We start from the raw sequence: 27,304 nt of genomic DNA, 5'->3' as shown, positions 1-27,304 counted from the left end.
GAAAGAAAAAGAAAAGTCACGAAAAGACACCACCTAGTGGAGCTGTGCAGTAGTTCACCCTCCTGGAAACCCTGGTCCAGGCCAGGTGGGAAGGTTTCCGGGAACAGAAAGTCCAGGCTTAGTGAGGGATGCAGATGCTGTGCGTGAAAAGGAAGAACCAGTTTGTTGGAGCAAGTGAGATGCGGGCATCTGTTCGAGAGGCGAGTCACAGCTTTTATGGTGGAGATGTGCAAAGTCAATGGGAAACTGCAGGATTATTTTTAAAAGATTGTCGTATAAACCTGTGTTCTTCTCAGGAGCTAGAGAATATTCATTCATTTGGCTATGTTTTCTGAGACCACAGGATACCCTTCCAGCTAGATAGGTTTTTGAGCAGCAGAGGTGGTATTTAGTTAAGTTTCCTGGCATAGCTTTGGCACAAGGTACCCCAGGAGCACTTTTTTTTTTTTTTTAATAAATAGGAAAACCATTGCTTAGAGCTAAGGTTTAACAACAGGGTAATTAAATCGTGCTTCTGAAACTTCTCTATTGCAGGTTATGGCAAAGGGCTGAGGACTCACAGCCAAACCGCAAACACATTTTAATTTTAATCAAAACTTTTCTCCAAAGACACTGAATGAATGAGATTAAAATTTCAGGAAGATGGCAACAGGTTTATCTCACAGACTTTTGAGACCCAGGCTCACCGGGCAGCGGTTCGGGGCAAATGCCTGTGGGGAGGGGGAGGGGGCTAGCCTTCTACCCACCGTGCTCTCCATCCCCCCTTAGCGAGAAGCAGAGTACAGACAGCTAAGCCACCTTCCTAAGCTGGAAGTCAGCCAAATGTCCACTTTAGCTGTTGTAGTTAATAACTTCCTATGCTCTTATGGACCTGCCTTTCCCAGTAAATTACACTGCTTTTCCCATCCAAGGTAGAGGGAACTTTCTTATACTTAGGTTACTCAGAGCATCGGATGGATGGATATTTGGTTATCACCTTACCTGTCATTTAGAGGATGTTTTTGGTCAGTTAGCAGGTGTGCATGGTCTGGTTTCAATGCTGTGACCTCACGCTTGACCGACCTCTCCAAGCCTGACCTCCCCGCCAGCCCCCAGCTTCTCCTGACCCACCCCCAGGCCCCCAGCTTCCCCTGACCCCGCCCTCTGGCCCCCGGCTTCCCCTGACCCCATCCCCCGGCCCACACACCTGATGGGCTCCTGGTCTTCCTTGTCCTCTTTGCTCTGTGCTATCCTGATGCCGCTCTTCTTGGCTCTCGGGCAACCTGAAAGGCTAAGGAAGAAGTGTGATTTCAGGAAGCGCCCACGCTGTGCACCCTGCAAGCCCCTTTCACTGTCGATGGGGCTTTGACGCAGTTTCCTCCAGCAGTTGGTGCTTCTTTGCATGAAAATGATATCCTGGGGGCAGCTCCTCTGTGCTCCCCCTAGGCCTTCAGACACTGTCAGGCCCCCACGAGGGCACCCAGAGCCTGGGTGGGAGAAACTGGTGTCAGGAGTCGCCAGGAGAAGCTGGGCTGACTTGCCAGAGGGGGATGAGCTTTCTGCACAGAAGGGGCCACAGGGAGGAAGAAACACACACCTCCCCATTCCTTCTTGGTGGCGTTCCTGTGGCCAGATTCCAGAGCCCTTCGTCTTGGGAGGGGGCGTGTCCTGGGCATCCGTCCCCATTTACCTGAATAGGGCTTCCCGTGGCATCTGCAGAAGATGCAGTGCAAGTTGACCAAGCTTCTTCTAATTAATTTTGGAATTTTGGAAATAGCAGCTCACGTTGTCTAAAGGAACTCTGCCAGCTGGAATGTCTAGATATGAGTTTTTTTCTGTTCAACAACAGCTAACTGTAGGCTATTAAGCTATTAGATGTGAGATTATATAGAATAAGCGGGAATTTTTCAGAGAACTGGAGAACCAGGCACTGGACCGTTTCTGGAGCCCCCAGGGAAGTGTGGCGGCAGAGGCCCCAGGGCTGAGCCAGGGCGGGATGTGCCATCCGCTCGATCGTCCTGACCTCAGTACGTGCTTTCCCACTGGGTCTGGCTTCTCTCTGAGCACGCTGGCCTCAGGCAAGGGCCTGGCTGTCTTGGGGGGCACCGCCATCACCCCGTCACCCCATCACGGCCGTCTCCTTGGTGCTGTTCCACGTTTGTGCAGGCGCCTGGCTCCTCTCTGTAAAGTTGCAGCTCCCGGCAGGGGCGGGGCAGGGTCCGGAGCCCCCCGCGCCTCACGTCCCCATTTTCAAGCGCTCCATCTCCCCTGGCACGCGGCCTCCCTCCTCTGCCGCTTCACCTGTCACCCTCTACAGGACAGCAAAAGAGACAGGGCGCGTGCGCCTTGATTCACTCTCTCCCGCTCCCTCCATCTCTCTCCTCCTTTTTTGGATAAAAATTTAGAAAGTGAGGGCTGTGTTTTCACGCCTCTGGCCCCTCCGGGGTCTTCTGTGAGAACTGCTCTTATCCGGGCGGGTCACGGGGACCCGCGGGAGCCGGGACGCTGCCTTCACACTGCACGACCGGCTGCAGCTCCTGCCGCCCTGCTGGGGCCCGCGTCCGGCCTTGGCTCGGCGGCTCCGCGAGCTGGAAACTCCCTGGTCTGCTTGGCTTGCTCTGCTCGTGCTGAGCCGGTCCCCCCGCCAGGCCCTCCTCTGTCCTCACGCTGCCACGGCTCCTTGGTCTCCAGGTGCCAGGCGGCGATGACTCCCAGCTGCCCCTCTGCAAACCGTGCTCCTATGGCCGTTCCCGGGTTTTCTCTCCCACGAGTCCTGTGGCTCTTCCGTCCTGAGTGCCTTCTGAGTCGATGTCACTCCTGCTGGTAGGATGAGGTGTCAGAGCAGCAGGGCTCAGCTGCACGCACGTGCGGTCTGCTCAGCCTCCGCCCCCTTCCGACTCACTTCAGGATGGGCCCGCACCCCTGCACGCAGCACCCAAGGCTCCTGGTTCGGGCGCCGCCAGCCCTGCTGTCCCTGCTCCACGCGGGCCTCTTGGAGGCTTCCGGCACGTCCCGGTCCCGGCCAAGCCATCCTCGGGCCTCACATCCCTCCCCGTCTGCTTGGCCTCAGCCTGGACGGTCTTCCTCCAGGAAGTCTTCTCTGCCCACCTGCCATCCTGACAGCAGCCCTGGGGCTCTCACGGCCCCCGGACCCCGTGGCGTTTCTCACTCCATCCTGGTGACTGTCCATTCGCTCGTCCACACGAGTGTCAGTTCCCTGTGTGTTTATTCTCCCTTCTTCCTCTGATTCCCAGGCCAGCGCCTTGCGCAGAGCAGGTCATAGTTAGATGTTTGTCGTGAGTTAATCAGTGAATGACAAGAAGGGGTGGGTGGGACTCGCGGATCCCGCCCGGGAGCCCGTCTTTCCTGCCTGTCCCCAGACGGGGACCTTAGTGGTGAAGGGAAGCCACAGGCCGGGACGCTGGCCAGGGAGCCTGGCTCTGTCCTGCCCCCGCCTCCTTCACCCTGAACTTGGGAGAGAGGTGAGGATCTGCGTCCTCACCGACACGGGGCTGGGAGTGAAAATAAACTGGAACAGAACCAAAACCGAACAAATAGCACAGCAGGGAACTTAGTGTGGACCCGACTCTGACTCTGAGGAAACCTTGGCTCTGACACGGGCTGGCCTGGAATCCCGGCATCCTTGTCTAGGTGAGGAAGTCCACAGCCAGCTCTCGCAGGCCAGTCTGGGGTCACCGTCACCTCTGAGCGTGGGTCCCGTGCGCTGGCCCCTCACATGCCCTTAGGAGAAAAGCAACACTCGGAGAGTGAGATTATACATGCAAATGCTCTTGGTACATAGTGAGTGCTCAGTACAGCTTGTCTTTTGTTGTCAGAGAATATTCTGGAGCCCGAGGGGTGCCACTGCTCTATGAGATGAGGAGGGGTCCCGAGGGAGTCAGATTCGTGCGGCATCACCATTTGTGAAAAACCTGGGTGCCACCTCTGCCTCGGAGCACCCGCTCCAGGCCGTGGGGTCTGCTGTTATTTGCAGGTGGGAGGATGGCATCGGAGGAGGCCTGGGGAGGCCACAGGGAGGACCTGGCCAAGAGGTTGCTGTGCCAGCCAGTCTGGAAACTGCAGTAACAAGCCAGCCTGGAGAAGGGTCAGTAGAAGAGAAAAGAGGCCTGGAAGTAGGATCCTTGAGGGAGAGAGCTGAATCAATGGGTTTTTCTATCGTGGTCTGAAGACACGAAGACCAAGACACAGCCTGAACTCCTCTGTGTGCGATGCTGAATGAGGTTTCTCTGCTGAGGACAGAGGGGAGACAAAGCTTCTGAGGATGGGGATTTTTTGATAGAACATCAGAGATGGTCAAAAATATTGATTAAAATGGACTTAAAAAAGCTTCAGAGGTGATGTTGAGACAGAAAACCACATCACCATTACAGCCCAGACAAGAGCAAGGCAGACCAGACCCCCCCTGGGGGCGGTGGGGTGGCCCTCCTTTCCCTGTGTGAACTTCGCAGGCTGTCCCAGGTGCAGAGGTCCGTCCACGACTAGACGTGTGACACTGGCGGTGGCCACTCGGCTGAGTTCTCTCTCCGACACGTAATCGCTCAGAGCCTGTTTCCTCCAGTGCAGAGAGAAATGAAATTACCTGCTGCTCAGGGTGGCTCTGAGGCTGGCAGGGCCAAGTAGACTTTCCTAGCTCCCGGGACAGTGCCCGGGACACACAGTCCTTGGCGGCAGCTACAGCAGGGAGACGGGACCTCCTGTAATGTAGACAGCATCTGCACGTGTGCATTCGGCCTGGGGGCCGGGGATGGGGAGGTCCCAGCCACAGTTGCTCAGGGGGACCCAAGGGTCCTCGTGCTGTGACTGCTCTTCCCCCTGGAGCCTGAGGATGGGCGTGCAGACCTCTTTTTGTTGCTCTTCGCAGACCTTGCCTTTCTCACCAGCTGAGGGTTGTGGCCACTCCGAGTCGAGCAGGTTCTTTTGGCTCCATTTTTCCAACAGCACTTGCTCACTTTGTGTCTCTGTGTCACATTTCAATAGTTCTCGCACTTTTCAAGCTTTTCTATTATTGTTATATCTGTTATGGTGAGCTGTGATCAATGATCTTTGATGTTACTATTACAAAAAGACTACAGCTTGCTGAAGGCTCGGATGATAGCTAGCATTTTTTTAGCAATACAGCATTTTAAAAACTAAGGTAATTACGTCATTTTAGACATAATGCTATTGCACACTTAATAGACTACAGTATAGTGTAAACATAACTTTTATATGTACTGGGAAACCAAAAACGTGTGTGACCCGCTTTATCGTGGTCTTCGCTGTATTGCAGCGAGTGGTCTGGAACTGAACCTGTGGTATCTCTGAGGTGCCTGTGGCTGCCAGGTATCCTGGCACAATTTAGCAGAAGGCTGAGGAATCGGTCCCTGAGAGGAATTTCCCTGTGGTTTGCATGTAGGTAACATCGCCTCATGTTCCTGGGAATGGATCAAGTAAGAGTAACCCCGAAAGGCGTGTTTCTATGTGTACTTACGACCTTCAAGGGTCATCGGGCCTGGGGGGCTGCTTCTGTCTTTCCGCAGCGTCCAGTGTGCAGAGGACTGTTACCCTAGCCCCACTTCTGCTCAGCCAAGAGCTCAGGACCACTCTAACTTCTATGCGTGGAAGGTATTCTCAGATAAATGATACTGCGAAATGTGCTCTACGTTTAATATGCCACCCCCTGTAGGGCTGTATGTAGCACTGAAATGTGCTGAAAGCCAAATCAAATTTACTTTCCAAATGTACAGAGCAATCCTGGTGCTATTTAGTCCAGGCACAGAGTATAGCTTAAATCCAAGCTTAAATTACGTTTCATTCACAAGTTTACACTATACGAATACACCCACCATTCTAAGATGTACGTTAAATGCATGCACATGTTTAAATTATGAATAAATTTACATGATGTCAAACCAAAAAAAAGTAGTAAAATAGACATTTGGATATGAAATGACCAGTAAATGTTCACTTTTAGTTTGCAGGCATTATTCAGTGCTGGAAATTCTAAGACAAATTAAAATAAAGAGTAGCATAGAATGTGCTTGACTTAGATACTTAACTAGAGCTTTGTTTTATTTTATTTCATTTTCTCTAAACCAGTGATCCTACTCTGGGGATCCCTTTTGGAATGTATTCACTCTTGTTCTATATTCACAATACAGCAGCTGGCTCTGGGCCGCCCAGTAAAACCAGCAAGACAACCTGGCAAGGCTCCTCTCGACCCTGTGGTGCATGGCAGTGGCCCTGGGAACATTCGGACATGTCTGCAGACACCTAGTTGTCACGAATGGGGATGGAGGTGCCACCGGCATCTAGTGGGTGGAGCCTGGGATGCTCCCCACCATCCTCCAACACATGGGACGGCCCCCAGAGCAAATAATGATCTCACCCCAAGTGCCCACATTGCCCAGGTGGACAGCCCTGGTCTAGAGAATGCGGTGTTTTCATCAAGTCAGGGTGAAGAATCCACCCATAAATCGAATAATTCAGTTCTCCTTGTTGGTCATCATAATCCCTACTTTCCCCAGACCTGAGCCACAGAAATGATGCTCCCACATGGTTGGAAAGCGAACACAGAAGCCTGTGGCCTTAAGGAGGAAACAGCCCACCCTGCCAGCTCCGTCTCTAAGCCACGCTGAGCCAGGCAGCCCGGGGGCGCCTCCTGCTCTGAACGCCGGGATCTGGTTACTCGGGCGGCCACACGGTGTGGACGCCCCGTGACCCACACAATCCACTCTGCTTGTGGACGGTGCACGGGCTGTGGGGTGACCCACACCACCTGTCCTGACTCCCTCCCTCCCTCTCTCCTCCCCACTCCTTTCTCTCTTCTCTTCATTTTTGTTGCTGTTTGTGTTGGGGAAGCATTTAAAGCTGAAGGGCTCACCCACATTCCGACTGCCCACTTTATAGTCTGATTTGAGAGGCTGGCGAGGCGACAACTGTGCTGTAACAGGGCTTGTTTGTTCGTTAGACGCAGCGCCCCTTCCCGCACTGGAGACCTCGAGTTACGGGGGTCTCCGTTCAGAAAGGCTCTTGTCCTGACCTTGGCTTGTGGATCCTGACTGAACACGACAAGGAATTCTGGCTCCTGCCCGCGGGGTCTAGACCCAGCTTTGTGCAGATGTTGTACCAAAAGGCTCTTTCAATCCACTTCTAACATAGGGCCTGGTGTGAGACAGACGTTTGTAAACTATTCAGCGACCGTGGGCCGCTTGCCGTCTCGTACGACTGACTCTTCACTCTGTCCTTAGCAGCTCCCTGCTCTTTGGGACCGGCGGGGCCTGGGGTTTGTAAGGTCAAGCATTTCTGTGTGTTCAGCTCTGCTGATCCATGCTTATAATGACCGAACGGCTTTGGGGCTCAAATCTCAATACTTAAGGGATCCACTCTCAGTGGGATTAGCATGCTTTCTCTCAGTGGCTGTTCTCTGGCATCTTATAACATCCTAGCTCTTTTTCTAGCCCCTTTTCAATTTAGAAAGACGTGCTCCTGGGTGACTTGAGAGACGTTTCTTGCAGATGGAGCCGGTGGCACCATGAGGGGGACGTCAGAGGGGGGCCGTGGTCCCGAGAGCTGGTGTTCTAAGTGAGGCCCCTGGGGACAGCCCCGTTTTGTGGGCGAGGGTCTCTAGACCCTTAATTCACCAGTGGAGGCAACCCGAGCCCCCGTTAGGGGTCCCGAGCATGGAGGGGGTGTTTGCGGGAGCGAGCCGTGCATACCTCCGATGGGAAGCGTAGTTGCCGGTGATGTGCCCGGAGCCATCGCAGCCAGGAGTGGGGCACCTGCAATTACAAAGGCACATTGAAAGGCATCAAACCCCTGAACAAGTCACTTTCTTATTTATACAGTTCCAAAGTCTCTTTAATGCTGAGCCTCCCTGGGTGAGGAGGTGAGATGGAGCTGGAGGGTCCCCACCGGGCTTGTGGGGCGTCCCCATCCTCGTCCACCACCAGGTGCGGCTCGGACCCCTTCTCCCCTCCGCGCATAGTGGTGCCGTCCAGGGACCAGCGATCTCGGGGCAGCTGCCCCTCCTCCACAGCCGTGCAGCACCTTGGTCCCCAGGTGTTCACCCCACGTTCCCACCCCTTCCGTTATTACTTTAAGTTCAGTGGAAACAGTCACCGCAGGGCCTCCCCACCATCCGAACACAATGCGAGACTGTTCATGAAAAGGCACACACGGTGGCCCGAGGCTGGTCCCCGTCTAAACTCAAAACAGCAGCGTTGCAACAGGCCCATCACAGTGACCCCTCCCAGCCCTGCTCCTGGTTGGCCCCGGAGGCCGGTGCGGGCAGCCCCCTGTGCCAGCCCTGGGAATTAGACTAGCTGTCTTTCAGACCATCATCGGGCACGCAGGTAGCTTTGATTTACCTTAAAATCCTTGTTACTTTTAACTGACTTGAGTAGGGACTAGGGCACAGATCTCTCTCGGTCAACAAGCCAAGTCAGCTGACACGCTGAGATTAGTTTGGGCACCTACGCTGCCTGTGTTTAGACCTTTCCAGGAAACTCCGTGCAGCCTCTTAACTACCACATTGCCACTGTGCTAATGGGAGCAGATGTTCTTAAAAAGAGTTTTATGATCATTGCCCTCCGTGGAACTTCTTGAATACGCCATCTCAGGAATAAGCCGTCCTACAAAGACACTTTCACTTCAACCTACATCAGCTGCATTTGCACCCACCAGGAATGTAAGAATTAAGGACAAAAATTAAGAAAAAAATTTTTTCTTTTCACTAAATTTTAACTCTCAATAAACAAGGATGAGATGATTTAGTGACAATATTACCACCCAGCAGTAACACTCAGATCATGTCCTGTGCTCCTCCCCACCCCACTCAATGAGCATCTGAATTCCTGGCAAGGACAAAAATCACAAATTAAAAATGGTTGATAAATGTAAATGCTTCTAAGATAGTTCAATTTGCTTTCCACTCAGAAAGCCACCCTGGATATTGGATGTTGGGTTAAGGCCAGCAGATTACTTGCTTACAGACAGACTTTCTCAAAATCAGTGAGAGTGTCAGGGAGTATGCTGGGCATTCATGCAGCTGGGCTGAGTTCAAGGGTGTGAGTGTCACAGTTTGACAGTTAGATGTGCAATCAGTTGTTGGTATTTAGAAACTGCCAATTTTCATTTAGTCCTGAGAAAAGGAACATGATTACAGATCTCAGGTATAGAGTTGATACCTGGCATAGCCTATGAAGGGTTAAAGTTTATAGACTGTGCTGTGGGAGAATAAAAAAGGCACTGAGGGAAAAGGGGTTGAGAAATTGACGATGTGTGTAAGTGGAATCAGGGTTTAAAAATAGGAGTTTGAGGCAGAAGGAGTTTGACGCTGTCCCTACATCAAAACAATACCCTGAATCAGATTGTTGGCCTGACTGTCAGTAAAGTAAGAGCTGTTCATGAACTGAAAGTTTGATCTCAAGACTATTCCCTCAATAATGACTTAAATGACTGAATTTAACTGATTTCCCAAATGGCACCTCATGTGGAGACACCCCTAACCCCAGAGGGAGGAAATTTTGAAAGGAATAAAAATCATACTAAGAGAAGCCAATCTCCATGCGCATTTCTGTTTCGAAAATGTATCAAGAAGCAGAAATGTTTCCTGCCAGCCAACAATATACACGTGGCTTTGCTTTTTGGTCAAAAGAAAAAAATCCTTAAAGTCTTCTTAATTTAAGCGCCTAGTGCAAATTTATTTAAAATTTTTTTATTTAAACATGAGTAGAAATTTTTTTTTTTTTTTTTTTGCGTTACGCGGGCCTCTCACTGCTGTGGCCTCTCCCGTTGCGGAGCACAGGCTCCGGACGCGCAGGCTCAGCGGCCATGGCTCACGGGCCCAGCCGCTTCGCGGCACGTGGGATCTTCCCGGACCGGGGCACGAACCCGCGTCCCCTGCATCGGCAGGCGGACTCTCAACCACTGCGCCACCAGGGAAGCCCTGAGTAGAAATTTTTTAATGTCTTTTTTTTGATAGAGGCAGGAGGAGGTTGACATATTCTGTTCAAATTTAAGTAGGCATTTTAATCAAAATCATGCAAATGAAAACCAGAATTTACTAATTATAAACAAAAGGAGAAAAGGATTTTGGAGTAATTTATGTGTGTTTAAGCCATTTACAAATGCATCATCTGATAAAAAAGAGGCTTTTAAAATGTCCTTTGTCACCATGAAAACAAAGAAAATGTTATTGGCTCATTTTCAGAGCTTTCACAGTGTCAGGAAAGAATAAACATTCCCAGAAAGAGGCCTGGCTTTCTTGAAAGGTTTGTTATTATTTTCAGGGTTTCAAGTTCGACCGATGGGGTTCAATCCCTGGCCTGCCAATTGCTGGCTGCGAGAATGTGGGGAAATGAAACCTCCAAGGTCACGCCCCTCAGCCGGGGGCAGAGGATGGAGGAGGGGTCTTGTCGGTGCTTGTTCGGACCCTGCCGCCCCCTGGAGCTTCAGGACCACAGGGCTCCGTGCAGGCTGTGAACGCACGCTCACAGCACCCACCCCTGAAAGAGCCAGCTCTGGTTTCTCGAGGGTGTTAAGTTGGCGTTTTCATCTTTAGATGGTGCTTCTGGACCACACGAGGCAGCCCTGGATGGGCCCTCAAATATTCTTTCTTCTACCAGCTCTATGGTGTTCATTTTCATGTTCCTGTTCAAGACTTTAAGGCTTTTAGAAACTCTGAGATGTACATACAAATGTCCTCGCTTTAATAAATCTCATCGTTCAAAAATGCACAGTTTTCTGAAGTCGTGGATGTGACAATTCATGCAACAAAAGGGGTCTTTGCTCCAGGACCCTTGGTAAGAGGCTGCTGTAAAATCGATGCACAGAAATTCGATTTGCACCTCCCCATCTAAGAGCACGTCTTTTGCATGAAGGGAGGCCCCTGTGGGATCTTCCATATCCCCCGTGGATAAAATCAGAGAGCAGCATGTGCTGCACAGCTTGGGTTTAGAAATGGCAGCAGAGATTGACTGGGTTTCCATGGAAACTCCCGACAAGGCAGGCGCTGGTGCTCGGCGCTCGGCGCCTGGCACCTCGGGGAGGCCACCCGAGCTGATGGTCCTCCCTGTTCCCTGCCAGTTGTCACCGATACTCGCACCAGGTCTATTTTAAGTTCCTATGGTTAGAGATGCAAAGTTGTGATAAATAAAACACTTGCTTCTTCATTTTTTCCTCTCCACTCCAAGGGTAGTATTGGTAAAAACACTCTGAGACAGGAAATGATGAATACATAATCTTAGAATCTCTGGAAATTCCAGACAAAAATATTGGTGATCCTTTGCCTTGTCTGAGATCTTGCATTTGCCTTGGAATTTAGGCAATATCGAGAGAAAGTAATTTGGGGGTAGTTCATGTTACTATCTGGCTGGAAAAATTGGTCTTGTATAGACATTTAAGAACATCGATAGAAAAATCATAATAAAATGCTTTAAGCCATGTTTACATTTTTGCAGAATCCAGGCAAAAATCTTAAAAAAAAGAAATCAGGACCACTCACAAACTTCTGGATTTCTGATTTCCTGGAACTAGCCCTTCTCAGTAGGAACAGACTAGATTTCTGTGGCTTTTGTAGGTCTAGGACGTCAGAAACATCTCTGAGCCCGAACATCCTGGAAGGCCCTTTGTGCTCATGACTTTCGCTTAACCACCTACCCCGAAGAGAATCATTGCGGCTCACACCTCCACAGGGGTCTGAGACGTATAATCAAAGGGGAACTTACTATGTGTGCATTACAGTACGTACCGTGCAAATCCTCTGATTTGCACAGGCGCACATCACACAATGTGGCCACAGCCCAGCTTCTCCCCTGTGCCTCTGACTCATCCTTCTGTAAGACAGATAACCCCTTCCTGTGATTTTTCTCCCGTTTACAAAACCACGACCCTGACACAGGGTAGCAGAAATGGAAACAGTTCAATCTACTGACTGAAGTCCTGAGATCACCTAATTATCACATTCCGTCATCCTCTCTCTCTTTTGAAATGAAATGAGGATTTGATAAGTAGTTGTATTAAGGCATTTAAAGTACAGCTTTTTTTTTTTTTTTGCAAGAGGAGGGCCTCTCCTTAAACGATGCACACACTGTGCCCTTGCTGCTGCCTGTCCTGGGCTGAGACAGGTGGGCTGTCACATCGGCCCATCGACAGGGAGGCAGCGGACTCCCCAGGAAGGCGTCCAGGGCAGCCTCAGATGCACGTCCATTTGTTCTCTGCAGTCAGGGCTGCCGGACATGATGTGGGCAAGGACCCAGGGCCGGGCAGTCCCTCTCCACCCACCTGGAGGCCAGCCTCGCCGGCCACGCAGCAGGACCCCTGAGGGTGTTCGGGCCTGGGAGTGGTTGTGGTCCGGTGTAGTCCCGTCTGCCCCAGCGCCTGCTACACCGGCAGGATGGGGCAAGGGTGGCCGGTCTCCCCCAGAGCCGGTTTGCAGGGAAAAATGTTTTGAGGACACTCATGGTCTTTCATCTTGATAAAGTCAATTGCTTATTTTTAAAAATCTTACAAATAAAGGGTGAAAGCAATGCTGCAGGTTTGAACTGTCCCTGGGGCTCACCTCGCCCGTTTGAACCCACCCTACGAGGTCGACCTGCAAACGTGCCCTGATTCTGAGTGTAGTAGCTGAAACAGACAGAAAAATGCTCACTGAACATGTGGGATAATAATTTAAAAGGTCAGACTGAGATTCTGGGAGTTCTTTGAAGAATTTCCTGGTGCGCTTCTTTAATAGCCTTTTTTGTCCCTTTCTTTCATGACCACTCTAACAGGAGAACTTGTTAAATAAAACACAAAATACTCTCAATTTTCAATACTCTCAATTTTAAAAGAAACCATGAAAATGTAAAATTAGGCCTCGTCTAGAGTAGGAAAATATATTTGTAATATGATTCAGGTCACCTACGTAAAAGACTTGTCCCGTTTATATAAAAAGTTCAATTCAAAAACATTGTTTTGGCTTAAAGAGATGTGGTCCTAAAAATTTATATCTTTGTTTTGAATTTTTTGTCATATAAATGGGAAACAGTAAAGAAACGCAGAGGAGTGCAAGAAAAAGGTATTTTTAAATAGAAAACTGATACACGCTGATTCTTACGCGGCTCCTCTGCAGTTTTCTCTCCAAGCAGAAGGAAACCGGGTCACTTACAAGCAGTATACATCACTTCTGTCCAATTTCCTAGGTATATGACCAGAAACTCTGAGGAAAGCCAAGATCTCGAAAATCACTGTTCAGTTTGTACAACACCCAGTAGGTTTCTCTTTTTTTGGCATTCGGTATTGAGTATGCATAGTTTGACCTTTCTCCTCCTCTGACCCCTGCCAAGCACATCTCACTGGGAGCCTCCTGCTGTCCATCCCCCACCCCCAGGCCCCATGTTTCTCCTGGTCCCTTTTCCCACCTCCCGTTAAAAGTAGCAGGTGACACGGGAGCACCGAAGACACGCACTGAGGGCGTGGGCACAAACCCATGACGCCACTGCGGGTTTCTGGGATGGCAGCTTGCGGGGGACAGGGGTCCTGGCCGGTGTTATACCACCTGCACGGCCACCGCTCGCCTGCAGGCGGGTGCCCCTCCCTCCCCGGCCCTTGGGAGAGGTCTGGGGGAGGCTTCTGCAGACTGGCCTCCCACCTTCCTCCCCAAGACGCACCCCAGTTTCTCCTGTTCCCAAGAGTCATGTGAGGGCCTTTACCCGGGATGCTTGCAACCTCCCAGGATTTTGAATTTCTACACATTTCAAGTTCTGATATCAGTAGACTTTGGGTGAAAGTCTTGATTTCAGATAGGACATGTAAACCAAAACCACCTTTTTCTTTTGGTTCCAAGCACTTTTCTTTTTAAGCAACACTCAAATACAAACAAATAAATGAAACAGAATTATAAAAGTACCCTCAACATAATTTTTTAAAAAAATTTCGTTTTGGTGATTCAGATACCATTTTGGAAAGGGCTGGACCTCAGGTTACTAAGAGAGCAGAGCGTCATCCTACAGATAAAGTTCAAAGTTGTGGTTATAGGGGACCCAGGGCTGCTAGAATGCCCACGGGGCCGTGGCGTGGGCATGGGTGGTGGCTTGGTGGGTGCAGAGGTTTCACCAGAGCCACGGCGCCCGCTGCCTGCGCTCACCAGAGCACAGGCTCCGTTCTGCAAAGACCATTTGGGTGATACGCTTACCATCCAACCCGCTGATAAGCGGTGTTCACTAGTAGGTTTAAATTCTGACTTAGAGGCTCACACGCCTGCCATCAGCCTCGGGTCACCTCTAACGAGAGCCGCGAGCACCCTCTCCTGCCCATCCCCCCACTCAGGCCCCAAGGATGCCCTTGGAGTGTGGATGCTGCCCAGGCCTTGGCTGTCAAAGCTGGACCATAAGGGCTCTGGGGTGCTGGCCCCGGCCAGAGCGGGGGCTGGGCCTGGCCCTCTCCTGGGTCCATTTCCAGGGGCCACTCGAGGTGCGGGTCTGGCTGTTCGGGCAGCGGGGCGGGAGCTGCGACGCCGGTTCTGCTGTCCATGCTGCATGCAGTTCTGCACTTTCGATTCATGCACCGGTGTTGCTCATGCCTCCCTGTCGGGGCGGGAGCTAACTCGGACCCCTGGGCACCACACTGAACCACTCGCTGCCCGCTGCCCGGCGTCCCAGGTACATCCAGGGACAGGCTCCTGTCCAGGGCGGCCAACGTACCTAGCAATCCTGACGTCCCTCTCAATAACGGGATGTGTCCATGGGGCACTGCTGCCGGAGCACATGCACGTCCAGCAGCAGGGGAGCGGCTAGACCGGAGCTGGGGCAGCCGCGGTCAGAATTGGAATTGGACGCGGAGGACCCATGCAAAAAAGAACATACAAAAGGTGACTGTTGGAGAAACCGCCGCTCCACCCCGCCAGCCGTCCACGCACCTCGGGGCCGCCGCGCTCTCCGTGACTGTGCTGCGGCTGGGGCTTCGCGTCGGGCATGCAGGGGCCTGGGGGGCTGGGTGCGGGCTGGGCCGCCAGGGGTTACTCACCTTCCCCGGTTACACTGAGCGCTAGGGCAGTCACACCATTTACATGGCGTGGAGACCGGGCGTTTAGAGACTCGTGTGCCCTCGGGGCGGGGGCTCCTTCTGGCCCCAGAGCGGGATGGGGATGTGTGAGGGTCCCCTCCGCTGCCCTCACAGCCTCCTCACCCACATCCCCCACCTCTCGGGCGAGAAAGTCCGTGACCATATCCAACTGGTCTTTAGTGGTAAGAAGTCGACCCTGGACTGGTGAGTGGCCGGTGGTGAAGCCCACCGACCAGGATGGGGTTGGGGGGAGCTTCTGGCTCGTCCAGGATAATCTTCTCAACACCACGAACCAATGGGATGGCACCTGAGACGGAGACGGACGGCCACTGCACCCGGGGAGGCTCCAGGCTTCATGCACAGGCCACGCCCCACTGCCCGAGGCCACGGGGACAGGAGGGGCGGCTCAGGACACCAAGGCCAAGTGTGAGGCCCAGCGTCGCCTGCCAGGTGGACACGGACTTCAGTGGGGGCGCGCCAAGGGGCCACGTGGCTGTTACTTGTGGACGGTCACAGCCACGCTGACTCTGTGGCCTCCATCAGCTCACTTCCCTGTCCACAGACGGTTTAGAACTCCTCTCGAGGTATCGGAGGAAGGAGGCTGATATAATTTAAAAGTAGGCCCGTTTCCTAAGCTGTTGATGGCAGCAAGCATCTGGGAGGCAGGTCGTGCGGGGCAGAAGACAGGACAGATTCCAGGGCCACGGAGGCGCGGGGACTGGCCACGTGGTCCCTTGAAACTGCAAGCTTGTGCCTACTTTTTGTGTTCTCACTTTTTTATGGTTGTCATGGTTATAGGTCTTTTACTTTTTAAAGCCTCTGTCTCATCTCATAGAGAAAGTGTTTTTTTTTCTAAGCAGGAGAAATTTAAAAAGATTCCATGCTCCGTCTGCTACCTGAGTAATCCTGGGATTCTCCGTAATTTCTCACGTTTTATGTTTTCTCTCTTCCTGTCTGCGAGCCTCGCCTCCTGCCCTGTCCTCCTGTTTACGGCTATCTGGTTTTAAACCCTTTTCCGTTTATTTTCTCCTCTTAGTCTCTCTGGCATGTCCTCCCTTCTTCTGTGGAATCTGCCTTTCCCCCTGTCGCACATCTTATTTTTGGTCAAATTTTAAATGATTTAATAGACAGTTAGTTTCGCAAAAGTTTTTAGAAATAGATTCATCAGATATCCTTGCTCTAAAGGTAAGAAGACAAATCCAAACAGGTGAACTATGTGTTTAAGGTCACGCAAAGAGGGACACACCTGAGATTAGAACAGAAATCTCTCCTCTTCTGGTGCTTTTTTACTCAAATAGACTCTTTTTAAATGTCCTCTTTGTATCAGTAATTCCTAGCCTACGACTGTATCGTATGGTATAGTGCTTATTTGGGGGGAAGTTCATTTGACTGTAAAGACACAGGAGTTCACTTGTTCCCCTATTTGCAGTTCACTGACCCACAGGGACCACTCAGTGTCTCCTAAACGGGGCAGAGTGGAGGGTGGAAACACATTTCTATGATTTCTGTATCCAGGGCACAGTCACAAGTGGTATCTAAGAGTCACCGATTGTCCTGATTTCCCTCCGACTACGAGGAGGGACAAGAGCAGAAGGGGCCTCAGAGCATCGACAACCCATGTGGTCCTGACGTGCTGACCCCGTGTGCAGGTCTGGAATCGGGAAGGTTCGTTCCTCTGAGGAAGAGCCCAGAATAAGTCAGGATGTTCCTGGGCAAGTCAAGAAGGAGAGGCCTGACACGGTGGGGACGGGCAGAGGAAGAGAAGGAGGGCAGAGGTGAGGAGGAGCTGCTGTGCAGGGTGCGAACGACCCAGGATTCCCGGACAGGCCTGTGTCCAGCCGAGGGCCACCACGGGTGGTCAGGTAGGGGGCCCTGGGGGCTGGGCGGACACTGTCCCCTCTCTGACCTCCGCACGCGGGGGTGGGGGAGCACAGAGGGGAGCCTCTGCTGCCTTAGGGCCACTGAGCCCATGAGCAGGCATCCGCGCCAGGCGCCTGCTGGAAAAGCAGGGGGTCCCCCACCCGGACGTGTCTGAAAGGCAAGTAGGGAGAAGCAGCCGGAGTGAAGGGAGAGAGAGATGCCGAGAAGGACAGAGGCGAGAAGCGGACTGAGATGAGCCGACGGCGTGAGTGAGACGCGGCCGCCCCGCGACCCGCCACCCTGATAGGCCGCCTCCCCCAGGGCCAGGCTGTGGGCCCAGCCATGGACCCCCTGCGTCCCGAAGACCCTGACACTGCACAGCCTCCTGGAGGGAAGGTCCTCCAAGTGTTCTGAGGGCGACGAGGTCATGAGGCCTCGAGCCAGGTCACCTGGGAAAAAGCACAAGCATTTGGAAACATTTAGCTTGGAGAAGACTCTAGGAAACAGTCCTGCACTAGAAAACCCAAGAGGCCTTCTTGAGGAGGACGGACCTCTGGTTCCGAACTTTCAGCAAGAGTTTTCTCAGGGGGCTGCTGTAAGCACAGGCGCTCCTGGGGGCCAGAGTGGCCACGGGGAGCAGGGGGCCCCCCTGGGCGGGCTAGGCTGGGCCTGCCCGTGACTGTCCTGAAGGCCCCAGGGCCGAGGTCCCAGGTTTCCTCCACGGCCTGGGATGGCCCAGAGGGTCCGTGAGTGTCCACCCCTCAGGGAGACCAGGACGCCTCTGCAGGGGCTTCCAGGGGGGCAGCCACTCTCCAGGTGATTGCACACTCAGGGGAGGTCTTCTCCAAGCCCCTGGCAGGAGGACGCAGGTCCGGGTCTCCTGGCACCCCTGCCCCGGGCTGCCCGTCCCCACCCTCTCCTCTACACCATCTCCTCTGTCTGCTTGAGCCACAGTCTCACTCCCCAGCACGCCCCCCAGGTCCAGACCCTTCAGTCTTCCCGGGCATCACGGGGCCGAGAGCTCCCGCCACCTCCTCCTGCCAGGGGTCTTCCCGGCCACCCTCCCGAGAGCTGCCCCCTCCTCTGCCCCTGGGTGCCCTCAGCACGCGGAAGCAGGGCGCTGTCCTCCGTGTTCCTGTCTCTTGCCGGTCTCAGGGCCCGGCAGCGGCGCCCCCCCTCGGGCCCTGTGTCCGTGGCTCAGGTGGACGTGGCGAGGGGGCGTCTGGCTTCTCCTTCCCAGCCTGGACCTCGGCAGCCGATCCGTGCAGCGTTGCTGTCCTTCTCGGGTTTCTGATTAGCAGACGAGGTGCTGAGCGTCCCAGTGCTGGTGTGGATGCTTCGGTGTGCGGGCGTGTGGGCTCGAGGGGCCTGTCCCAAATGCCCTTCCTGGTCTCAGCGGGTCTCAGCAGCCAGGGGACCGTTCAGCTGTGGCTCAGGACGCGAGCCCGTCCTCCACGTAAGCGCCGGCTTTCTTTCCAGCCAGAGTTGGTGAGCTGCCTTATCCTCTTCTTGGTCTGTGGGCCCCGGCACTGCCCGCGCAGCTACTCTTGTGGGGGAGGAGGGCTGAGGATGCTTTCTGGGGGGGCGTCAGCCTGCTGACCAGTAAGGCTGTGGCACTGACCAGGTCATAGGTCGGGAGCATCTTTGTGTGCAGTGCTGGGTGGGGGACTCTGCGCAGAGGAGAGGCGAGCCCAGCGCCCGGCCCCTCCCCTGACCCCGGCCCTGAGGTCCAGCTCTGAGGCAGAGGAGGGACAGGATGGACGGTGCCCAGCAGCACTCAGGACCCTCGTCAGGAGTAAAGAACCAAAGTAACACAACTTAGCTGTTTTTTTTTTTTTTTGAAAGGTGGGCTGGGTCACAGAAATCCTGCATCTCTGTGAGGCTGCTGACCTTTTGCCACTGGCGTGGAGGACAGGCCCGGAGCCCACTTAAGCTTCAGTGCAGTGTGGTTGGTAAGAATGGCCACTCTCACTGACCCCCATAGTCCCAGGCCATTGCAGGGCGAGTGCCAGCGGCCACTAAGGCCTGCACGAAGCAGCGGATGATCTAACTGCTCACCTAGGCTCCCCAGCAGCCCCGGGTGCTGGGTTCCGCTACCTTCACCCAATCTCACAGATGAAGCAGGCACAGAGGTGCCCAGGATCGGCCCCAGGCTGGGCTTGGATGCGAGCTGCTGGCTCGAGGGCCAGTGGGTTTAACCTGCAGCTGGTCTGATGGGATGCGCTTATGGGACTGTGGCAGCAGGTGCAGCCGGAAAAGTAAGAAAAGATGTATTTGAGGGAGGCTCGGAGTGAGCCTGGGAGGGCAGACTGGGGTCGTGTGGGGATAAGCACCCATGGGGCCCCAGGAAGGGGGAGGGGAGGCGGGGAGGGCTGGGACCTGGTGGGCGACAGGGAGGGACCCCTCACAGCGGGCACAGTCACGTCCCCTGGACCAGTCACTGGGCGAGAGAAAGGGAGGTGCAGGGACAGGTCCCGCCCTCCAGGCCTGGCAGGCTGAGGGGACGTGTGGGCAGCAGCCCTGGAGGGTCCGCACGCACGGCCGCCGGTCGCTCGGTCCGGACGCCCCTCTGCTCGGCTCACAACCATCTCTGTGCCTGTATCCTCCTGTCACAGGGTCTGGTTTGGACGCGCCGGGTCCTCCTGAGCGCTCATCACCAGTGGGGACGGGGGTCCTTGTCCTGGGGTGTGGCATTCTGCCTGGGGCAGGTCCCGGGGGGCGCCTGGCTGTCCTGGGAGCGGGCCTCAGCTTGCAGGGGGCTCCGTGGACAGTTCCACTCACACCCAGGACACCGCGCGGAGCTGTGGGCAGGGAGGTGAGCTCAGAGGCGGAGGTGCTCGTTAGGGAGATAAACAGACCCCAGATCCAGGTCACTGTGGAGGCATTGTCACTGCATATTCTCCATTATTACGTGCATGGAAAACTCTTCCAAATGAAACCATGTTGTGGAGTCTGCCGATTGTGGAAAAAGTAAATGTCAACAATATCTCTGTGTGTTTAACGGAAGGCAACCTGGATCTGATTTTTAAGAAAATCATTTAAAAATATGGTTGTTCCAGAGCATATTTTAATGGAAACTTCACTTGCCCAAAACCAAAAATGTGTTTCATAGGAAATGAATCACATTTAAAAATGATTTTTGTTATGTAAGCTGTAAAGGAAGAATCAGAATTATTTTTTGTTAAAAGGAAGGAAGGAAAAAGAGAAAGAAGGAAAAAGAGAAAGAAGGAAAGGAGAGGACCTTTTTAACTGGGAACTTTTAGAAGACCAGAGGAGTGCAGTAATTTTTAATTTTCCCGTTTCATCAGCAATTGCGTGGGGAGATCTCTCGGGGGGTGGGGGGCATCCTTCAGCGCAGAAGGCAGGGCGAGTGTCACCAAGCTGGGAAGAATGCTGTCTGGAGGACATTCCGTCCCCCCAGCAGCATTGCCCTTCCCCACCCTGCGGCACTGCAGGGTTGCCTGACACTGGGAGGGACCGCAGAATGAGGGAGGGAGTTGCCATAGCAACTCCCTCCCTCAGTCATCCCCATGTTGCTACTGGTTCTCTGTGTGCAGGAGAATTGGGAAAACCTAGTTCTGAGCAGGGAGAGCTGAGGGGGAGGGGAAGGCCGCCCCAATGGCTGGGGAGGGGTGGGGATGCCGGGGAGGCAGGGAAGGCCTTTCACAGGGTAGGGCTCAGCTCAGCCAGCCTCTCGCCCGGATGGCAGCACACGACCAGAGCCAGGAACTGTTGGGACACACACTGGCCTTCAGAGCTTCAGGAACCAGGGCTCTGAGGGCCTGGAGGGCCGGGGGCCTCCCTGCAGCTGGCACCCCTCGGAGCCACCGGGACCGTCTGAGTCACAGTGACTCAGAGCTCGGTTGGCACTTCTGTGTCCCAGGACGTAGATCAGAGTCCTGCGCTGCTACAATCCTTTCCCTTCAGGCTACTAAGGACGACACACTGGGCTGGGTGTGCACGTGTGTGTGCAACACACCCACAGGCTCATGGAGGACAAGCTCGCGTGGGGCTGAGGGGAAGCGTCTTCTCCGCAGGTGGGAGGACCACGGCGTCCTCGGGCTCTGTGGCCTCTGTGCTCCGCAGCGGGGACCTGCACCCACCAGGCTCTGACACGTCCCCCCTCTTGTCAGCCCTTCCCAGACTTACCCCGTGGCTGCTGTCTACCTGGGTCTAGAGATAAAAGATCTAGGGTCAAAAAAAGCCACGTGACTAGTCCAGGCTGCTTGGCTAGTAAGTGGCCAAAGTGGGCTGTGACTCTAATTTGCACGGACCCGGAGCCTGTGTTTGCCTCATTATGTGGCAAGGACACTCACTTCTTATATCAGGAAAAGAGCTCTCGACCTAATAAGCTGTTTAAATTTAAAGGACATTAAAAATAAACGAGCTTCATCCTTTGCTTGTCGAAGTAAAAATAAACGAGCTTCACACTTTGCTTGTGGAAGAGGCCGTGGGGGGCCTGGTACATTCTTGCCTCACATGCTTCCAGGCCGAGGTGTCAAGCACGGGGGTTGTTTCCTCCACCTGTAGGATGCCAGTTCTTACAGAGGCTCCCGGACATACTGAAGCCCAGTCATAAGACTTTGTTCATTGAGGTGATTCACTGAAATTATTTCCTGGCCCAGAGAAGACTGGCTCCCTTGCCAGAAAAGTGCCATGAATTCCAGGAAGTCCTCACGCTCTGTCACCATTTGCCGCCTGGGGACTGGCCTTTCTCTGGCTGTTCTCAGCTCCACTCCCCTCTCTTGGACGAGGGACATGGAGATGTCACGGCTTTTCCACCTCCTGGGGTTCCCCAGAGAGAAGCAGCCTCCCAGCTCCGCGGGGCCCCTCCCTGGCTGTGCCAGGAGCCTGCTGTCCGCTCTGGGGGGGGGCTCTACCTCCGCAGAGGGTTGCCAAAGCATCCCAGCCCTCGCCTCTGCCGCCCGTGGCTCTCCAGCTGCCTTTGGACCAGACTAGCCACAGGTAGAAGACAATGAAAGCAGCTTTCTTCTGGACCTGGGCGCCAGCCTTGCCTCAGATGCAAGTCCACCGTCAACTCTGAATCACCTGCTCTGGTGGGATTCTGACAGGGGCACTTTCCATGACTTTTATCTTTCATTTGTGCAATTTATCAGTGCCTACCACACACCAGAAATGCTGGTCACATCATTTTCTCCTCTGGTTTATGGGCGATTGGACCGAAATCCTGTCTGTGCGAAGAGCGGCTTGGAAGTTTCAGCTGAAGTGTGATACTCCAAGTCGCGCAGCATTGGAACTGTTTCCTGTTGGTGGAATAGTTTCCAGCATGTGGAAACCTATTCCCTCAAGCTACACCTGGGTTTTAGATGGTCGTTTCTTCTCCTCTGGTCTTACCATTTTATTCACCCTGCCCCCTGCTAGAGCTATTTGTGGTGAAATGGATACATCTGGCATTTTGAGCCTGCACCGAAAGGCAAGAAAAGGGCAGCAAATGGCTATTAGAGGAAACAACAGATGAGGAGCTACCATGTACGAGACGGTCCCTTTATTAATCCTGCAGCCCTGCTCGGTTTCTGGAATCAGTGAACCTGCTTCCCAAAGAGTGTAATTTAGCCTCACCCAAAACTCGTTATTTTGATGAACTGAAAACCACATGCCTTAGAGTCTAAATGGAATCCTCCTCTATTAGGCAACTTCCTTAACCCCGAAGGCCGACCCCTTAAAGCGATTTGGAAATCTGGACGTGTCCCGATGGAGGGTCTGCTGGGGGCTGCTGGAAGGGACACCGGCCTGGCCGACGGGTCCTGGTCCGTTAGCTGAGTCTCTGTGATGCTGGGAAGGTCGCTCAGCCTCCCTGCCCCCTACAGCCTGCCCTGTAGGAGGGTCGTGAGCGCCCCTCCTCTGCTGAGCTCAGCACCCCCAGCCTTGCACCAGCACCAGGCGCAGCGTGACCTCGGGGGGCCCACACACACATCCTGTAAGGTCGACGGAAGACGTCACACTCACTTTTTCTAGATAAGAAAATTGAAGGTCAGAAGTCTAATCAACTCACTGAAGACCACGCAGCTAGACAGAATAAAGGATCTGAACCGACGTTCTGTGGCCCCAAGTCCTGTTCCCCCCTCCTCCATCTCACCTGGCCCAGACGCACCGCTGGCCTTGCACCCTGAAAGCAGCTGCCTGCCTTGTCTGCCTTCAGCTTCTCAGGGCCACCATGGATGCTGAGATCATCGGTTGTGCAGATGAAATGACAGCAGAGCGCTTGGAAAGAACTCAAGTGCCAGAAAGTATAAGATGCTATGAAGTATAAGTGGACTTGAGATTTAAAGCAAGGCTATCAGTTCTGATACCAGGAGCTTAACATCAAAGGCTCCCTGAAGATCACGCCTGAGACAGAAGTTCAGGAAGAATCAAAATGGGTTTGCATGAGATGAGTATTTGTGGAAAAACTACAGCACGGTCCATGGTACACTGGCTGATAACTAGTCCAGGGGACGTGGGTGCAGCCTCACCCAGGTGGAGCCAGCATGTAACTAGGAAAGTTGAAATGCTATCTGTTGTAGACTAGACTGCCTAGGACATCGGGGGTCTAGTCTGCTTTAGATCTACGAAACGGGGAGAGAAAAAAGAGAGGGTTTCTCAATATCTCTGGCACTGTTCTGACCCACAACGATGCCCAGGGAATAAAAATGCCTCTGTTTCCACCATGTGCTCATCTTAAAACACATGTCATCCAAAAAAGGCAAGGGAACTGAAGCAAGTATTCAAGGCACATTGAAAAATAAAGAAATGACAGAGAAAAAGATGATCAAAATATGCCAGTTGGGAAAATGTTTTAGAATTCAGAAAGTGGAGAGAAGAGAGTGAAATTAGTAAGGGGGGTGAGATCTGATGTGAGTTTGATGGGCTGATGGACATTTTTATTTGATGATTTTAAACCTGATTTGCAAGTCTGATATGAGCATTTTAAAATAATACCATATTAGACAAGAGAGAGAAAAAGACATATTAGGAAAATGGAATCCTTTTATCTTTGAAATATTTTGATCTTAGTTGTTGGAGTTTCAAACATAAGAGGTTCCATTTCATTCATTTGTTGCTGGAATTGGGTCAGACTTTGGGGGTTGATTATCTTTGTCTTTCTTCCCCTGACCTCCCTTACCCCCAACCCAGCTGGCCTCACGTCTGCGGAGACGCCCTTGGCCTGGCCCACCAGGCCCCCATGGGCCGTTCCTGCTTTCCTGTTTCCTCTCAGACCTCAGTCCTTCATGAAGAAACTCTTCTCTCTCTTTACTCTGGGAGCCGGCGCTGTCCTGAGACCTCAACAGACAGAAGCCCGTCTCGTCCTTACCGTGAACCATCAGGTGGCTGTCCGCGTTGCCCGGCTCTGGATGTAGACGGGAGAGGTCACCCCGCGGTGGGCGGCAGGGCTGGGCCCTGGAGCCAGGAGGCCTGCTGGGGGTCCTCGCCGCTAAGCCCTGGCCCTGCCCCTGAGTCCCCGGAAGGGTGCCCGGGACCACCCAGAGGTGGGAGGAGGTCACCTCTCGACACTTACTGCCCTTCTTAGGTCGCACTTGTGAAAACCCGAAGGTGTGAAAATGTCTGCCGGTATCTGAGGGGCCTTTATCAGTGCAACTCGAATGTCCCGCCTGGACTTTTAAAAGGGTTTTACAAAGAAAGCAGTTAATCGACAGACTTCAGATACTCACAATGAAGCAATAAACAAGATTTTAAATTATTTCTACTTAAAAACTGGCTCCAGTTGATAGCCCCGAGGAACTAAAAGCCAGAGACAGGCATTTTCAAGGCGAAAAAATCTTGTCATGACGTGACACGGGGAGAAAAGCAGAAGCACCTGAGAGAGAAGGCAAACACCTCAAGTATACGGCGAGAGCGTGACCAAGTCACTGCCGGATGATTCCGACAGGAAGGTGTGGCTGAACCGAAACAGACGTCCCCTTGGAAAGAGGCCAGAAGTAGCAAAAATGACTGGAGTTCACTTCACTTCACCAAGGACCTGTCCAGTGCCGAGCGTGACCCAGGCCCCGTCCCAGGTGCTGTGCTTGCCCCCAGCCCAGCCCTTCTGAACCCACCTGCCTGTGGCCCCCAGGGAGTCCTGACCCCATGCGGCGAGAGAGCTAAACTGAAAACACAGCCCATTCCATTTTAAAACAAACAAACAAAAATGGAAAGTCCAGCGAATAGATACAGATTCCTTGGGAGTCAAAAACTTTGGAGAAGAGAGCATACGCAAGGTTATTTGGCCTAAAAATGTATGAACTGAAAGTCTCGGAAAGGGCAAATCTCTTCAATCTAACACACGTCACAGGTGCTGGAGAGGGACCGCCAGGGACGGCCAGAGATGGCAGAGGGGGTGGGGTCTATGGGGGGCTTTGCAGGAAGAGAGAAGCTACAGTCAGGAGGGAGGAGGTGGGGGGGACCACGGGAGGCGCCCCGATTCCCCCGGCGAGAGGATAAGCATCTCACTGCCTTCCACAAACAGCCATGTCTTGAAAACAGGGAAAACGCACTTCCTTTTTCTTAGACAAGTCTTAAACGTGGGGTGGGTAGACGTGGAATAACGCAAGCTGTCCCTTCCCATAAGTCTTAGGTCCTCAGCTGTAAAGGGGTTGTCTGCGCCCCTCCTCGCTGCAGACTAAGTGGTCTGGTGGTCGGGAGAGAGGAGTGCTTCTTCTTCCCCTTCGCAGAGTTGTGCTCAGGCCCTCCAGCTCCACTGACCTGTGGCCAGTGCTGGCCGGGCCTGGCTCTCGTCCTCCGCACCCACCCCTGCCCCCCGCCCCACAAGGATGCTGCGAGTCTGCACAGGGCTCAGGGCACAGCTGACGGGCAGCTTGGCCTCCCACTGGACAGTGATGCTGCTTCCTCCCCAGCTTCCCATCCAGTGGCCAAGAAGGTATGTCTTTCCTCCATTCCTCACTTGGAAATCGCCGTCCTGGTGCAGGAGACGCCACGTGTGTCTGGCAGCAGAACGTGTGCAGAGCCGTGCCATGCATGTGCCACCAGGCTTTCACCTCCACATGGCCCTGCCACTGATGCCGCCCACGTGCGGCTCTGTCCCCTGTACAGAGGTGCCCTCATAGGGCTCGCCCGCCACCACTGCCTCCTTTGCACCCAGGGCAACAGTGTTTCCGAATTCACCGGAACCTTCTAGGTCATCTGGCCGAATCCCCTCCCTCCACAGTGGAGGCCTGGGGCTCAGAGGTGTGGCTGCATCTGCCCAAGGTCACCTGGCTGACCTGTCTGCAGACCCCACTGCTTTCCCTTTGCAGTTCTCCCTGCAGAATTTCTGGGCTTTTTACTGGGCTGTGTTGTACAAGTCAACTTGTTCTGATTCGTTGACTGATTTACTCAATGGCTTGGGTTCCCAGCACGGTGCAAAGTGCTGTTGAGCAGAAGCCGGATGCTGAAGGCCCGAGGGGTGTCCTCAGGAACCTCTGCTCTGTGTCTGGTCCAGGGGACCACACAGCCACAGCGTAAGATGGAACATGATGTCTGCAGAAAGAAGCCAGGGCGCCGGCGTCGTGCGTGTGGGATCTGAACCCAGGTGACGGGATTAACCAGCTCAGCGAAGGGCTGACCTGGCTCCATGGCTGGGCTCCTGTAGACAGGGTGGATTTGGATGGAGAGGAGGGTCAAGGAAGGTCACCTCAAGGGGACGTGCCTGCTTTGCAAAGGGCCAAGAGGGGGAGGGCACCAGAAAGTTCTTGTACCATGAAGTATGCATACACTGTAGACAGTTGTTTGAAGAATTAAGAAATATGCATCTCAGGATCTCTCAAGCCATCTTTAAGCCTCAAGGTGAAACAGTCTGCAATCTACGTTCAAGGTGAAACCAAGGCTAGTCTCCCACACAAGGGCATCCAGCCTCACCGTCCTCCCTCCGTGCCCGGCGCAGAGCTGGGGGTCACCCGCCTGAAGTGTGGATGTGATCCTCACGGCAGGAGTGGAAGCAGCACCATTTGATAATCAGATCATTGCCGGAACCAACTTCTCCGAAAGGCCCTCGTTTTCTCACTTTCCCAACTTTCTCCCAGTGCGTCCGTTCAGCCTCAGCCTGACTCATCCAAGGAGCCCGGCAAGATGCGTGAGCGTCAGGGGAAAGTGGGCAGGTGAGGCCCCTCCCCCGATGGAGGTCCTGTCGCGCTGACAATGTGTTAAGGAAAAATCGCATCATCACAGTCACATTTAAATAGTCCCCAGTGGTTACACTATCTTCACAAGTCAGATATACTGTTTCCGTCTTGAAATGTCGTTCCGTCCAAACACAGCCCATGGTGAGATCTGTGGGCTGGCTGCCACCGTCAGTAAGTGGGGAATCCTTGGTGCTGCCCCATTCTGTTGGGAGGAAAGGGGCCTGCCAGACATCGGAGGGAATGTATTTGTGACGGGACTTGAAAGTTTTGTGATAATTTCCGTTTCCAGGAAGTGACCAGGTTAT

The 27,304-nt window shown here is 53.4% G+C and overlaps 1 protein-coding gene across 7 annotated transcripts in view; it reads right to left on the bottom strand.

The window, feature by feature from the left end:
• Positions 1-27,304, bottom strand: part of MYT1L (myelin transcription factor 1 like) — a gene marked incomplete at both ends in the record, with an annotated part of 135,813 nt that overhangs the window by 27,553 nt on the left and 80,956 nt on the right. For all 7 annotated transcript variants that reach the window (XM_079720699.1, XM_079720700.1, XM_079720701.1 and 4 more), the window contains 2 exons: positions 1,187-1,270; positions 7,698-7,760. In XM_079720699.1, coding sequence (XP_079576825.1) covers positions 1,187-1,270; positions 7,698-7,760 — 147 coding nt within the window. The remainder of the gene's footprint in view (positions 1-1,186; positions 1,271-7,697; positions 7,761-27,304) is intronic.

This window comes from Hyperoodon ampullatus, assembly GCF_949752795.1.
Source record: "Hyperoodon ampullatus genome assembly, chromosome: 15".
In the NCBI taxonomy this organism is placed as follows: Eukaryota; Metazoa; Chordata; class Mammalia; order Artiodactyla; family Ziphiidae; genus Hyperoodon; species Hyperoodon ampullatus.
The sequence above is the reverse complement of the archived record's forward strand: the minus strand, read 5'-3'. Positions and strand labels throughout refer to the sequence as shown.